The 14,598-nt window shown below is 39.6% G+C and overlaps 2 protein-coding genes across 4 annotated transcripts in view; one reads left to right on the top strand and one right to left on the bottom strand.

The window, feature by feature from the left end:
• spidr (scaffold protein involved in DNA repair) overlaps positions 1 to 11,309 on the top strand; it is a 50,357-nt gene extending 39,048 nt beyond the window's left edge. For 2 of the 3 annotated variants that reach the window (XM_015038979.1, XM_015038994.1), the window contains 9 exons: positions 97 to 184; positions 2,312 to 2,452; positions 2,542 to 2,601; positions 3,128 to 3,326; positions 5,886 to 6,074; positions 7,239 to 7,332; positions 7,416 to 7,530; positions 10,264 to 10,320; positions 10,763 to 11,309. In XM_015038979.1, coding sequence (XP_014894465.1) covers positions 97 to 184; positions 2,312 to 2,452; positions 2,542 to 2,601; positions 3,128 to 3,326; positions 5,886 to 6,074; positions 7,239 to 7,332; positions 7,416 to 7,530; positions 10,264 to 10,320; positions 10,763 to 10,939 — 1,120 coding nt within the window. In that variant the 3' untranslated portion in view covers positions 10,940 to 11,309. The remainder of the gene's footprint in view (positions 1 to 96; positions 185 to 2,311; positions 2,453 to 2,541; positions 2,602 to 3,127; positions 3,327 to 5,885; positions 6,075 to 7,238; positions 7,333 to 7,415; positions 7,531 to 10,263; positions 10,321 to 10,762) is intronic. The other variant, XM_015038987.1, reaches the window with a different exon arrangement.
• A 72-nt stretch (positions 11,310 to 11,381) lies between these two features.
• On the bottom strand, positions 11,382 to 12,821 carry cebpd (CCAAT enhancer binding protein delta). The gene has a single exon (XM_015039030.1). It carries the CDS (start codon positions 12,577 to 12,579, stop codon positions 11,710 to 11,712), a length of 870 nt encoding a protein of 289 aa, XP_014894516.1. The 5' UTR covers positions 12,580 to 12,821; the 3' UTR covers positions 11,382 to 11,709.
• Positions 12,822 to 14,598: the final 1,777 nt, after the last annotated feature.

Raw genomic sequence — 14,598 nt, 5'->3', positions numbered from 1 at the left:
GGGTTTCTCCTTCTGTCCCCCCCCTTCTGTTCCCCCCCTCCCTCTTCCTTTTTTTTTTTTTTTTTTTTTTTTTTTTTTTTTGTTTCTTACTTGCAGGCACTCCAGGCTTTTCAGCTTGATAGACAGTCTGTGGCCCCCAGCAACGTCTCTGAAAGATCATGGAAACTCACTTAGTATTCTAAATGTAAGTTCTCATTATAGTCACAATAGTTTAATCCCCTGAGACGAGGCTATTCATTCATCTGCCTTTAATGTGCTAATTTAGGATCATTTAATGCATGTGTCCATGAAGACAAAGCAACCAGAATTTTAGAATGTGATCTTTCTTAGATTTTTTTTTTATTATTATTGTGAATAAATTTGCACTGATAATTATGTATTTTCCGTTTCTTTGATACTGTATCAAGATTATATTGCCAGTTACTTTGTCTTACATATCCTTTTAAACGACTGAATTTGGTGATTATAGTGTAAAAAAATGAAAACCCACTTGGAGAAAAGAGAACAGATGCAAATCTTATAAACTATTGCTTTTATGACCTTATTTAAATTGTAGTTTTTAGTGTCTCCTTCTATAAATGCTGCATTCAAAGACCAATAGAAAAAAAAAATCAGTGGTCCCAAGGCAAGTTTACAGTTCAAACATAAACCAACACAACCCTGACCCACCTCAATTTGACATTGAGGACTACCAAGAAGAAACAGAGTGTGGGGCAAATCAGTGAAAGTAGCCATTTCTTGATATTTAAAGCACAAGGAAAAAAAAGTACTTGTGTAGCATTGCATAGTTGCTTTAGTCACTGATGCTAAATGCAAAAAAGCATTAAGTACATTTTTGCCTTTCTATTTCTAAAATAGTGAATGCACCATTTAAGTTGACATTAATGTCTGCCATATATTGCATGATAGAGATTTTGGTTTTCATAGAATCACCTAAATGAAAACAATTCTTGCCAAAGTTGTTTTTCATTTTTGACAGATTACTTCTAAAATTTTGCTACCAAGTCGCTACTAAGTGTAACGAAACAGTAAAATGTTAGACGGCAGTTAATTACTTGAACAAAAATGTTTTGAGTGAAAAACAGCTTTTGGCTGCGTGTGAGATGAAAAATGTAACTTGGTAACATTCTTTTTAGTGCTCCAAGATAAGTGCTGTCTTTGACTGGTGTTTACCATCTGCTCAAAGTCTGCAGTCATAATACCGACCTCATGGAAAATAACATAAATTAAAAAAAATAATAATCATTAATCAAGAATGAACTCGACTCTTCTAATGGGTTTGAAAACATTTTTAAATAGTAAACATAATTTTTTCATAGGGATCAAAATAAAAAAATATATAGATGGGCACAAACATTGCACATTAAATGCATGCCACATTAAAATTCACAACACTACTATTAAGAATAAGGCAAATATCTGTGTTACTTGGGATTTTTTGATAGTAAACCTAATTGGAATATCATGAAAAAAGTTCCTTTATTTCAGGAAGTCAATGAAAAAATGTGCTATATGTGTTGAGCTTTTATTTATTCATTTAAAAGATTATGGCTTACAGCTAATAAACACTCAAAATTTAATTTCTCAGAAAATGATAACATTAAATAAGGCCAAAAACATATATTTTAAATGTATATAAATAAATGGCAGCATTCGCAGCACACTAAAAAGTATGCTGCTGTAAATGGTCTACAGAATAGGCAATGTGCTTTGCTTGGTTTTCCTCTGTAGGCTGCAGTTATTTCTGTTGTTTGTACACCTATTTCTACCTCACTTTTTCCTTCCACTCAATGCTCCTTGAATACATAACTCTGTGAACAGTGAGCTTCTCTAGAAACGTCCTTTCGTGGTTCACCAAACACGCAACAAAGCAGTCTTCTGGACAACTGTGAAGTCAGCAGTCTTCCCATCATTTGTAGCTCGTATATGGCAGTTTCTGAGGAACTGAATTTTTTGGTTTTCATCTTTTGGTTTTCATCTGTAAGCCACAGTTTTCAGAAACAAAACATTAAATTATATCACTCTTTGTTTACCCAATCTGTCATTTTTTATTTGTGGAATTCTTAAAGTATTTTTGTGATAATTTTCTAATGATTTCCACCGATCTGAAAGTTGGCTGTCCTTCAGGAGTCAAAACCTGCAAATACCCATGTCATAAGTACTCAGAAGTGCCTACGAAAATCACCTTTCAAAGTATTCCAATGATGCATTTATATTTAATTTTATTAATTATAATTTCTGGAACTTTTAAGAGTAGGGAAGGAATATATTTTTGTTCAATATGGAGATCTCAAGTGTCCTTTGTGTGCAGGAAATCGGCTCTCCAGGTCCACCTCCCAGTTTCTGCTACCTGCTGTCGGGTCATCAAAGTTCAGTAGAGCCCAGAGAAGGGCAAACCGTTTCACCGCTCTACCTTCACCCAGCAAGCCGGACCCTACGAGACATACTGCGTGTGAGCACTTCAGCTCAGCAAACACACAGAAGCATGTGCATACAGAATATTAATACCTTGTAACTTTTTTTTTTTTTTTAATCCCTCAGAGTGAGGCCAAATCCTGTCGCTGCAGTTTTATTGCCACGGTTTTATACAAAAGAATGCAGGTATTTCTACCTTGAGTCTCGAACCACGAAGACATTGATTTAATCTCTTTTCATTTACAAAAAGAGCAAATATTAGGTTTCCCAAGCCCCTTATTCATCTTAAGATTATTTAAACTAACAGACTGATAAGGCTGGACTCTGACGTAGAGAGCAGATCTCCTATCGCTCTGTTTGACCATCAGTACGAGGCTCGGCCATTCCTCATCACTGATTGGCGAGAACTTTAACCTTTGACCAACACAAGATAGCAGCTCAGATCAAAGTGCTGGACTTTAGCACACTCACACCACTTTTTCATGTTATCGCCCTAGTAAACCAGCATTGTGTGCAGCAGCCTCTTGAATGAGTGATCTTGTCAAAGAAGTTTCTTTTGTTTTTGTTTTTTTTAAGATGCAAAATGTTGTCACCCAATTTCTGCTTTGTCAGATTTTGTCACGTAATATCTCCTTTAAATTCTCTTTGTAGGTCATTGTGTTTCTAAGTAATTCATTTTCTGCCTTTGTGTGCTGTTCTGGTTGGACTTTAGAGCACTGATGTAGGCCAGGGGGAGGTGTGGTTGGTGCTGACAGACCCCAGTCTTCAGGAGGAGCAGCCTGAGAGGCCATGCAGGCGAACAGTGGCTCTGTGTGTGAGCACTTCCTGTGTGCTCACTTCCTCTGTCCTCGAAGCACTGAATTCCCCCGCCGTCTGTGACATGTCGTTCAGAGATGCCATCAGAGAACACGGTAGAGTTTTGTAGCTTCCTATCGAGGGATTTGTGTTTCACCACACACGATTGTGTGCACCAAGTTCTCACACTAGCTGAGAGAAATCAAGACTTGCATTTAAAATATTCAACTTTATATCTGTATTAGAGAAGGAACAATGGTTTTAACAACACAATATTGTCTACTACTTATGTATGATCTGCTTATTAAACTGCCACATTAATCAGTGACGAGTTTACGATGGCCAGTTCAGTGGAGTTTGCACTTTTAAATTAGGTCAAGTATATTCAGTTGGAAACAGAAGCTACATACGCTGTTTAAAAAGACACAAGGAAAGAACATAATTGGAATGTATAGAAGCTGCATCCCTAGACACCAGTCAGGAAGCTGAAGCATGGGCACAAGTTGGCCACTCCAAAGGACGATGATCCAAAGGATGTGACCAAATTATACAAATTGTCACACTTATTTTTTGCATTCAGCAAAAATAAATTTTGGTAATCCTACTTGCAACAGGAAGAGTTTAGTTTGCTTTAAAGACAGCTGAAGTAACAGGTTATGTGGCTCTTTGTTCAATGTATGCAAATATGTTTTTTAAGTGTATGTGCAGTTGTCGACAAAGAAACGAATCCCACCGAAACGGCCAGAGGGGAGCTCAAACTACTTGTAGGCTGATAAACGGGTTGAACGCTTTTTTCCAGCTGTCCTCCTTGTAAATGTAAAAGTTTCTGCAGACTACGTGCATTAGTCAGAAAAACAAGGGGTCAAAATACTGTCATCAGAAAGGAGAAACTCACTTGAATTTTGTAAAACAGGGTTTCATTTTTTTTTTTTTTTTTTACTTCACCACACCCCACTTGCTTATTTTCAGGCCAGCCGGAGAGACTTCAAACAAGCTTTGAAGCGTAATTGCTGTGACAAAATCATTGATTATAATTTTATTCTTGAAAATCACAACTATTTATTCTCGTAATGGGAACCACTTTTTATCCTTAATCGGCTGCAGAGTAAGACGTTACCCAAAAACACCCAAATTCCTGCAGTAGAGTGAACATGAAGGCTAGAGGAGTGAACAGGCTGCAGATGCAATTTATGTAAAAAAAATCTCTGGCTTGAATTCCCGTAGCGGAAATACACACAAGAAATGACCAGACTCAGAAAAAAAAGGTCCAAAATTTATTGATGAAGTTTCAGGGGTTAAAGCTTAGCATAATCTAATGTACCATATTTTCCGGACTATAGAGTGCACCATACTATAGGCCACACCTACACATTTTTTGAAAAGAAAAAAAAAACAAAAAAAACTGGAAACGTACATATATAAGCCACATCGGCCTATAAGCCGCTGGTATCTCTGCCGCTCTTGGTTTTCCATAAGGACGCAGCCCTCCGTCTCCAACGCCGAACCATGGATTCATCCACGCCGAGCTTACGTGCAGCGGCTCTATGTACTGCCAGATCAATAGCCCTCAACTTAAAAGCTGCGTCATATGAGTTTGAAAATATTTCTCCGTTATACCTGCAGGTGCTTGTTCCAAATGAAAATTAGCACTTTCTTCTTTGATTTCCAATTTTGACTTCCAATGATTCACTTCCTGCTAAAGAGCCCCCTGGTGGTTGAAGAAAAATCCACAGAAAAGATGCACAGGGAAATAAGCCGCATGGTTCAAAGCGTAGGAAAAAAGTAGCGGCTTATAGTCCGAAGAATACGGTATCTTTCATTTAAAATGTGAACTGTCAAGGAGTTGAAACTGCTGGATGACTGAAACGTAATTTTGGGACGGTTTCGCCAGCATGAGATGTTCAGCACCTATCACAAAACTCCAGACTTGTCACACCAGAACACACCCACACCATCAGACAAGGTTGCATACACGTTTGTTTAGACCCACTGGAATAAACCAGCAGCCAAGCACGGAAAGGTGTTGTTTTTCTCTTTTCTTTTCTTCTCTTTTCTTTTTTTTCTTTTCATTTGTTTTTTTTTTTTCTTTTTTCAGCGTGAATAACAAACTTCAACCCACATCTTTTGGAATAACTTCAGGGAGCTGGTATTACTCACCGGATGCACATTGACGAGTGCAACTTCTTATTTCCCCAAATCTTTGCAACCAAGCAAAGTTAGCTTGAAACATACAACCTCAAAAGCCACATTTATGGGAAATATTGAAGTTTCATTTACTAGAGTTATGCGATAAGCAAAAAGTGTTCCCTTGCTTTTTTCTAACGGTCAGACAGCAGTTAATAAGTTGAGTTTAAGACATTTTGTTTTACATTAGGATTCAGACAGTGAACCTGTCAATACCTTTCCACCTTTTGAACCAAATGCTGCATGTGTATAAAAGGTAAAAAAAAAAAAAAGGTTATTGCTCCCGGGAAGGGTGTGAGAAAAACAATTTAAAGTTGCGAAGCGGTTTATTATTTTTATTTTTTATTTTTTGTTACTTCCTTTATCGCTGAATCTTAATTAATCCAACTTTTGGTGTGAGGAATCTCATTCTATGTATCCAAATAAGAGGCAATGTGTGTTTTGTTTGCTGTAAAGTTTATTTATTTATTTTTTCTTATTTGCATATTTAGGTGTGCTCCTCTGTGCGGAGCAGTCCGTCATTGAGGTGTCTTCAGTACAACACAAGAGTAGTTTTGAGACCACCACAAGGCAAGACTCACTTTCCAGCTCTGAGCCCCAGGTGAAGACTCTGCCCCAGCCTCCGAGACTGGATTCCTTGAGTTTGGAGACCACACCCAACTCCCTCTGTAGTCTCACAGGTCTGTCTCTCTGCCTTTCTGTCAGTCCAGTGGTTTTCCATGCGGCTCCTCTCATCTGACTCCTGCTGCTGAACAGGCCCGACTTCTTGCTCTCTCTGTGTGGGAAAAGGGGAAAAAAATAAAATAAAATTTTTATATTTTTACAATTTTGCAGCACAAAAAAGAGCTTTGATGTTGCTTGCAGGCAACTGTGATGTGATTTGTTGCTCTGTCTCTGTCCTCGGGGCGTCATTTTGAGACACAATGTAAAATAAAACTCATGAAATATTGTAGAATTTCTGTCCGTTCCCACATTATTTTGCAGGAAAATAAGCATATGTGCTCCCCATGATTGTTTGAACATCTGTTGTGACAATGAGTTAGTTTTCAGTAAATCTTTCATTTCTTTTTGGACTCAAGCAGTATCAGTTTGACGCTATAATCCTTTTTCAATGTTTCCTCTCATCAATTATTAGCCACACTTACTGCAATTGCTCATATAGTAAAAGAAAAGATTTTCTATTGTGTTGCAGTCTTCCTAGTCATCTGCTTCAAATCCCACTGAAATGCTGCATAACGTCTTCCTGGTTTCTAATTATGTAAATGTGGTTTTGAAGCCCTGTAGCAGATCAAAATCTGCATCTGCTGCCTTCACGTCACATCTGAGAGCAAAGATCACATCGTGAACCCACTCAACGCTGGCCTCTCCGGCCGTCCGTGTTTGATCAGGTGGTTGAATGAAAATAAAACACACTGTTTGTGCTTGTGCACAAATCGTACCTTCTGGAAATTATGAGCAAAGAAAGAGGGAAGGGGTGGGGCGGGGGGGAGCTCAAAAGAGAAAGTCGAATAATTTCTTATCGGTTTTTGCATTTGGTATCCTGTTTAAGGTTCCATGTTTGCAGTGTTAGGCAGCAGCTGTGGTTGTGAAGTGAGTTGCTTTTAGGTGGGGAGAACATTTCTGCTGCTTTTATCGCTGCCATCTTCGATTAAAAATGAAAAGGATGTCGTTATCTCCTACACCCCGTCATAAACATACAAACACATTAAAACCAATGCTTAGATTGTCTATCAATGTTCTTGCTTAGCTTTAAAGAAACAGGCAATGCAAATGTATTTTTCTGAACGTTCCAAACCATTCATTGGCCATAAATGTAAATTTGTCATTTTATTTCTGTGTATCAGGGGTGATAGTTGGTGTAGATGAGAATACAGCTTATTCTTGGCCAGCTTGCAATCTCTGTGGAAGTGACAACTTAGAGGTGTCAGCCGAAAAGCCGTAAGTTCTTATTTAACACACTAAATGTCATTTTTCTCATAGTGAGAGTTCTCCACCTCATTTATTTATTTTTCTTTCTACAGTCAAAACTTCCACTGCATTTCCTGTAAATCGACGTTGGACAAGCCGGACACAAAGGTTCAGCTGGAGGTTTTCCTCAGCTCCTCCTCGTTGGGCAACTGCACCTTAAAAGTTAAGGTAGGAACATCAAAGAACTAAGACGGAAAATATAAATGTCTTATGACAAAATTAAGTTTACATTGATGTTGCTGAACTATCAGGGAAAATATCTGGCAACCAACACCATGAACATAATTTATAATTCTACCTGGAAAGAAAGAAAAACTAAACATACAAACCTGTCTACTTTGCACCATGAAAGCAATGACGGCTAAAAACTGGTGGTTGTTTTTGACGTGAGCATTACCATGTTTTTCTCACTGGGTGAAAAAAGAAGTTGAATTTTGGTTGCATCCTGAGTGACTTTTAAATTTCCTGTACAGTTTTTTTTTTTTTTTTAATCCATCATAAAAAAATAATGCATCGAAAGAATGGCAGCCATTTAAATGTGTTTCTTTTCATATTTTTTTTTTTTATGCAAAGACTGACTTGGATTGAGAGGAGCAGGGAAATCTCATTTATTCTCTCTCTGATTTAGATTCTTCAACAAAGTGTGAATTTTATCCAAAAATATGTCAAACTTGTTTTATAAAACACAAGACATGAACAACAAACAGATTTGGTCTTATTTATCCTGATAAATTGTTTGATAAAAAACTTTCTTTTTTGCGTTAAGGGCTAAATTGAGGAAATGTACGGAGAGGTGGGCGAGTGTTAGAAAGACAGAGGAAGACGCTCACCCAGACCTGCCACTAATAGCTTGAACGTTTGTTTTACATGTCGCTGTGTACATAGTCCAGGTTAAGTTCCTGCCTCCTTATTACAAAACGTTATCTGTCTTAAAATCATTAAAGCCACTTGACATGAGGCGGTTGGTACGCGCAGGTGTTGCTAATCTCGTTAACTAAAACGCTTTAAGCTAATAAGAGACTTTTCTTTAAAGTCACTTGCAACACCTGCATTAACCCTCCATTTGAAGTGAAAATGACTGCTGAGGTGTCTCAATCTGAGAGGTATTCATTTCCGGCAAAGTCCTCGCTTCAAGTATGGTGGCTGTTTTTTGTCGCCTGTAACGGCCATTTTAGATTCTCTTTTTTCCTCGCTGTTGCTTAAACTGATTTTAATGGCTTCGCTGATTTTTTAAATTTTTTTATTTTTGTCATGAATTGATCATAGTGAACTAGCTTATTCTACCTGTTTGCTAAGCAGTTGTCTTTTTTAAATGTGTACATAACTTAGGAACACTTTTACATTTTGTCATAACAACCGCAATTTTCTTTCTGTTTTAATCAAATCTGAAAAGTCTGTTGTGCATATGTATTCACCCACCCTTTACAAAACTTGTGAATCTACTTTAGAACCACTATTAACAGCAGTGGAGGTCTTTTTGGAAATGTCTGATCAGATCTGTATAGCTTGAAACTGCATGCAAATTGTTTAAATGCTTGCAAAGGAAAATAGGAGCTATTTTCCTTTGCAAAATAGCTCAGATGCACATGCAGCGCGTCTGTAAACAGTAATTTTCAAGTTTTTCCACAGACTGTAAATTGAACTCGAGTCTGAAAAACTGACTGGAGAATTTGAAGACACGAAAATGTCTCAATCCAAGCTCTTTTATTGCAAATTTGTGCATTTAGTAACATTGTCTTGTTAGACGATCAACCTCCACCCCTGCCTGAAGTTATAGTGGCTCCAAAATAAACGTCAGTTTTCCACCACAAATCTTACCAGAGAAACTTCACATGCTTGCTGTGTCCCCTGCCTGGCTGGATGCAAACTTTAAATGTGACTTCTTATTTCTCATTTTAAACAATTGGCTTTCTTCGTGGCACTGTTCTAGGATAGGCTATACTTGAGTGAGGACATGACTAGTATGGTAGCATTACTAATTGTTTACATGTTGACATATTCTTCGTGCCTGTAGTTTTCTTTTAAAGAATTATCTCCATCTTGGCTGTTACTCTGATTAGTGCTGCAGCTGGGTGGCCTTTCACTTTAGGTGGTCAGTCATCCTTCAGAAGGGCTACAGTGGTGCCATTCCTACTTTTTACTATAATGTACCACAACTTTCTCTTTCAACTGACCCGTCTGCTGTGTTCCCTGAACGTCATGATGCTGTTTGTTTGCTAATGTTCTCTTCAAAGAACAGTTTTATTTATGCAAAGACTAAATCACACACAGATGAACTTTTAGTAACTATGGGACTTTGGGAGGCTATTAGTTGCGATGGGTTTTATTTATTGGTATAAAGGATTAAAGGGGACTGAATATAAGTGCACTGCTCTCCTTTTAGTTTTTGAAAAATTCACATTTTTATTTATTTATTTTTTTTAATGTTGATTCAACAACGTGAATTTTATGTAAATCTGAACCTGCTGTCTTTGGCAGAAAAGACACGTATATATTTTAAAATCTTTCAGCACATGATGGCAGAAGTGTAGATTAAACCTTTGACCAGACAATCATCTGTCCTGTTGTAACCCATGAGTGAGACACTGAATCATACCATGTCACCTCTCCATAAATGTTACTCATAAAGCGTTTGAGTTCTGCACTGTAAAACAAAGTCTTGATAAACGTAGCTTTGTGCAGAGGTCTTTCAGTGACAGAGAGCTATGCACAGTTCAGTGAGACGACCAGTAAAAGTTATCAGCGTTCTTATCAGCCTACTCATATTTTAACCCCTTCCAACCATAAACCAGCAGAGAGACCGCAGTCTGTTGGTGCAGCATTTCTTTTTCTCATTTACAATGCAGCGGCGATAATTAAAAAGGCATTATTGACTTCAGCATGTTCTAATCTCTCCGACAGCTGCAGCAAAAGACGATCATGTTGATCCTGAACACGCCCGTGCTGGAAAGCAGTGAGGTAGGTTTACTTATCAAGCTGTTACATAAGTCAGAGCTAAGATAGAAGGTGCACAGATTTTTTTTTTTTTAATGTCAATATATCCTTTAAAGTACAGTCATCTGTTCCTGTAACTGATAAAAGCTCTTCTTTGTTGAGTGAAATGACTGGCTGGTTATTGATACCATTCACAGCCAGATTTGTGACACAATCCTCCACCCTCTCTTTTGTTTTTGGGGATTTGAAGTTTGCATGCGGTTTATAGATTTGGGTGTCATTATCCATTTCTTACATAAACTGCAGGTGGAGAAGCTGTTCCTCATCAATGAAAAGCATTGTAATCCCAGTGTTTGCTTTAATGCTTTTCCTCGTGCATGAGTTGCGCGGACAGTTTTTAATCGCCACTTTTGTACTTATCTGATGTGAATAATTCAAATCTTACATGCATACTTCATTTCAATAGGCGCGCATTAAAAGCATCTTAAGAGATTTGCATGATCGTTTGCTTCAGCTCCAAGGGTACGATGTGGAGAGCGTCTTGGGAAAAGAGGTGGGTCCCTTGGCCGTTTATGTCCGAGTCGTCACCAGGAAGCCTGCCCTGTGGATGGGCCTGGAAGAGATCTGCCTCCAAGCCTGCTGATAGCAAGCCTCAGACTTTGACTGCCTCCAGCAATCTGCACACTGGGCCTTGGTCTGAGCCAGTTTATCCTCCACTCCCCCTTCCGAAGGCCTCCTCTGACAGCTTGAGGCTGTTCTGAAGAGAAGGGGGCTGCAAAAAAGACAAGGTCTTGTTTGTGTTAATGATATGTGATCCTGTGCAGCAGGAGTTGACAGCCCAAGGGTAGACCAGTGGCATGCAGGCTGTCAAACCAGCCCATGTGGATCATTAACTGTGAATGAGTCTGAGTTTTGACTTTAAAAGAATTATTTTCCAACTATTCTACCTCTGTATTGAAAAAAACAACAAAAAAAACACTGACTCTGCCAATAAAATGACTTATTTTTGCTGACTTTGCTTTGTGTTTCCTGCTGCATTTCCTTTAACACCAATTTTCATACAGACTGCTCACAGACCACAATCCTTTCACTTTATCATTGTTTCTTTATTACAGATTTATAAACACATTTTCAAGGTTTTATACAAACTATATAAAAGATCATGCTCTGGCTCTTATACAAAGTTAGAAATTATAAAACATGTACCATATCAGGTATGACATCATGTAAATGCAGTGGTAAAATAATTTAATACAGAGAAAACAATCCCACAAAAAATATGGCAGCAACAACATATTTTCCAGTGCCATTATGGTAAGCTTAATACATCTGGTACAGATGGTAAAGACAAGTGTCTGTTGAGGTATGTCTTCTAAAAGTCTCACAGTTCATAGAAGATTAAAAAAAAGTGTGTCACCGGCCCTCTGAGCTCGCCGAGCCTGCAAACGAGGCGCTGGGCATCTGTTTAAAGAACTCTCGGAGCCCAGTGAGCTCCCTGGTTAGCTGCTCGATGGTTTTGTGGAGTTTCTCGTTTTCGTTGCTCAGTTCGATCATCTTCTGCTGCATCTCCAAGTTGCGCCTCTTGGCTTTGTCCCTGCTTTTTCTCACCGCAATGTTATTCCTTTCGCGCCTCTGCCGATACTCCACGCTGAACCTGTCCACCGACTTCTTTCCCTTCTCCCTGCCCATCTTCCTCGGGGACGACTTGGCGGAGACGGGCTCCGGGGTGGTCGGCGGAGTCGGCTGTCCCGTGGGGAGGCTGACGGAGGTCTGGGCGCAGGTCTCGATCTGGGAGGGCAGGGATGAGGACATGTCGCTGTCGCTCCAGTCGGACTCCTGCTTGATCGGGGCGCAGAACGCCCCCTTCTCCGGCGCGCCGTCCTGCTTGGCGTAGACAGCCGACAGCTGCTGCTGCATCATGCCGCCGGACAGCACGGCGCTCTGCAGGTTGTAGAAGTCCGGCTTCTCCTGCTTCACGGTGTTGAACAGGTCGAGGAAGAGCTCGTCGTTGCACAGCTCCAGGTTCGGCACCGACGTCATGGAGTCGATGTACTGGCTGAAGTCGATGGCGCTCTCGTCGTCGTACATGGCTGGAGTGGTGGTGCTCAGCTCCACCATGGTGCTCTCCTCGCCCACGCCGTCAGCCCTGCTGCCCGGCTTTGAGACCCCCTGCTGCGGCCCCCCAAGCTTGTTGCTCTCATAGAAGTTAGCAGGCTCCATCGCCCAACTCATGTTGCATTGTGGGGACACGCAGTGAGAGTCCAGGCTGTATATATCACACATGAACCCTGCTGGCTTGTCCACGTGGTTAGAGAATTAAAAAAAAAAAACAAACACAACTTTTTTAAAAAAAAAAAAAGTAACCCACTGCTGTGGCAACTCAGCTGCACGACAACCTTGCAGATTTTCTCTCTGCAATTCTTCAAGTAAATAAAAATCTCGGATGGCTTTCTTGTTCCTGCACCTTGACTGTCAGGATGCTGTCAGTGCTATCTTAGCGGACTGTCACTTCTCTGAGGCAGCGCTAGTTTCGCGGAGTGTTTTGTATCGTTCCCTGCTGACGTCACACACGCCGCCCTCTTACGAGCCACTGAAATCCAAACACGGGTCACGTGGTACCTCGTTTGAGTAGGTAGGGGGCGTGATGCTCACACCGCCCACTTTTTACTATGACCGTATGAATGGTTCAGGGTTGTTTACATAGTGCAGGATGTGCTCTGGCTGTTGGGAACAGGATTAAATTTATCACCAAGGAAATTGGCAGAGGAATTATTCAGCTACAAAAAAAGTATTATTGCTGTAGTGATGCAAAAAAGAAAAAAGAAAAAAAGAGAGAGATAGAAAAAGTTTAGTCAGAGCCAGGGAGGGGCAACTACTTATACCCTGCATGTTTTACAAAGAACAGTGAAGACGGTTCTGAAGGAGACAAACAATTCTCTGAATCTCCCATCCCATTTCTCCATTCATTGCCCTTCAGCAGAACATCTTCACTTGTTTCAACATAGCAAAAATTATTGTAGCGCAACTGGGTCCTGACATGTGTTCAGCTTTCTGATGTTTACTTTAGTTCTGGCAGAACATCTTATCATCATAACAGGGTTTATGAAATGTACACATGACGAGGAATCAGCTGATTCATTTACAGACCATATTGAAAAGTAGTTGTTGTTTTTTTGTTTTGTTTTTTTTTGCAGCTAAAGTGTATTCATTACAGTTTTTACATATGTATTTGTTGCAGACTTGTGATGATTATACCATACGGCTGATTAATATCAGAAAATTAAATACCAGTGGGAAGAATATTTTTTTAGATGCACTCAACAATTAACTGGGGCTCCTAATAGTATGGATTGCATAATCAGTGTGGCATTGTATGGAGACATGGGGCATTCAGGAAGTCCAGGTTGCCTTCTTGACAATGCTGAGATTAGATATAGAGTTTAGGTCAGGCAGGTCTGCTGGCCTGCCAAGGACTGTGGGACCATTAAACTAGATATTGGTACTTTTGGCAAAAGTGATCCGCTGGCCACGATCCAAGTTCCATTGGAAAATTAAATCAGTGTCTCAATAAAGCTTGTCGGAAGAGGGAAACATGATGTACTCTAATATTTCCAGGTAATGGTTGTACTTTGGACTTCATAAAACAGTGGACCAGTACCAGCAGATGACATGGTTGCCCAAACATTTGCTGACTGTGGAAACTTTAAACTGAACCTTAATCAACTTACGATTCTATGCTTCTTCACTCTTTCTTCAGACTCAGTTCAAAATGTACTTTCACATTAGAGAACTTCAGACCCCTTAATACCGGCCTTTCTTCTCCCTTGTGCAAGAAGTTCACTTCTTAAGTGGCTTAATTCAAGGAATGCACCATTTGTAGCCCATATGCTGGATTCTAATGTGTGTGGTTGCTCTGGAAGCCCTGTGGCCAGCTACAGTCCGCGTCCCTTTTTCTGCCAATCCTTCCACTTTATTTTCCATTAATAAGCTTGAATTAAACACTTCGTGATCAGCGAGCCTCTTTAGTTATGATACCAGTCAAGTCAAGTGTTTCATTATCTCGGCTGGACAACTGTTGAGTCAGCAGTCTTGCGTATTCCATAACACAATGGCCTTAATTACATAATTATTTTAAAATGATTTAATTTGTTTCTGTATTTAAATATCTTCAATAAATGACTTTATGTAACTCTTAGAATTGTGGTGCTTCTTTTCTTGTAACCCGCCAGTCATTAAAATGAACTTCAACTCATACATCTTGACTCAAATGATGCTATGGTTCACTTGAAATATTGAAATAAC

The sequence above is a fragment of the Poecilia latipinna genome, unplaced genomic scaffold, assembly GCF_001443285.1.
Source record: "Poecilia latipinna isolate Pla-1442-1.1 unplaced genomic scaffold, P_latipinna-1.0 Scaffold27, whole genome shotgun sequence".
Taxonomy (NCBI): Eukaryota; Metazoa; Chordata; class Actinopteri; order Cyprinodontiformes; family Poeciliidae; genus Poecilia; species Poecilia latipinna.
This window is presented reverse-complemented; position numbering and strand designations above follow the sequence as displayed.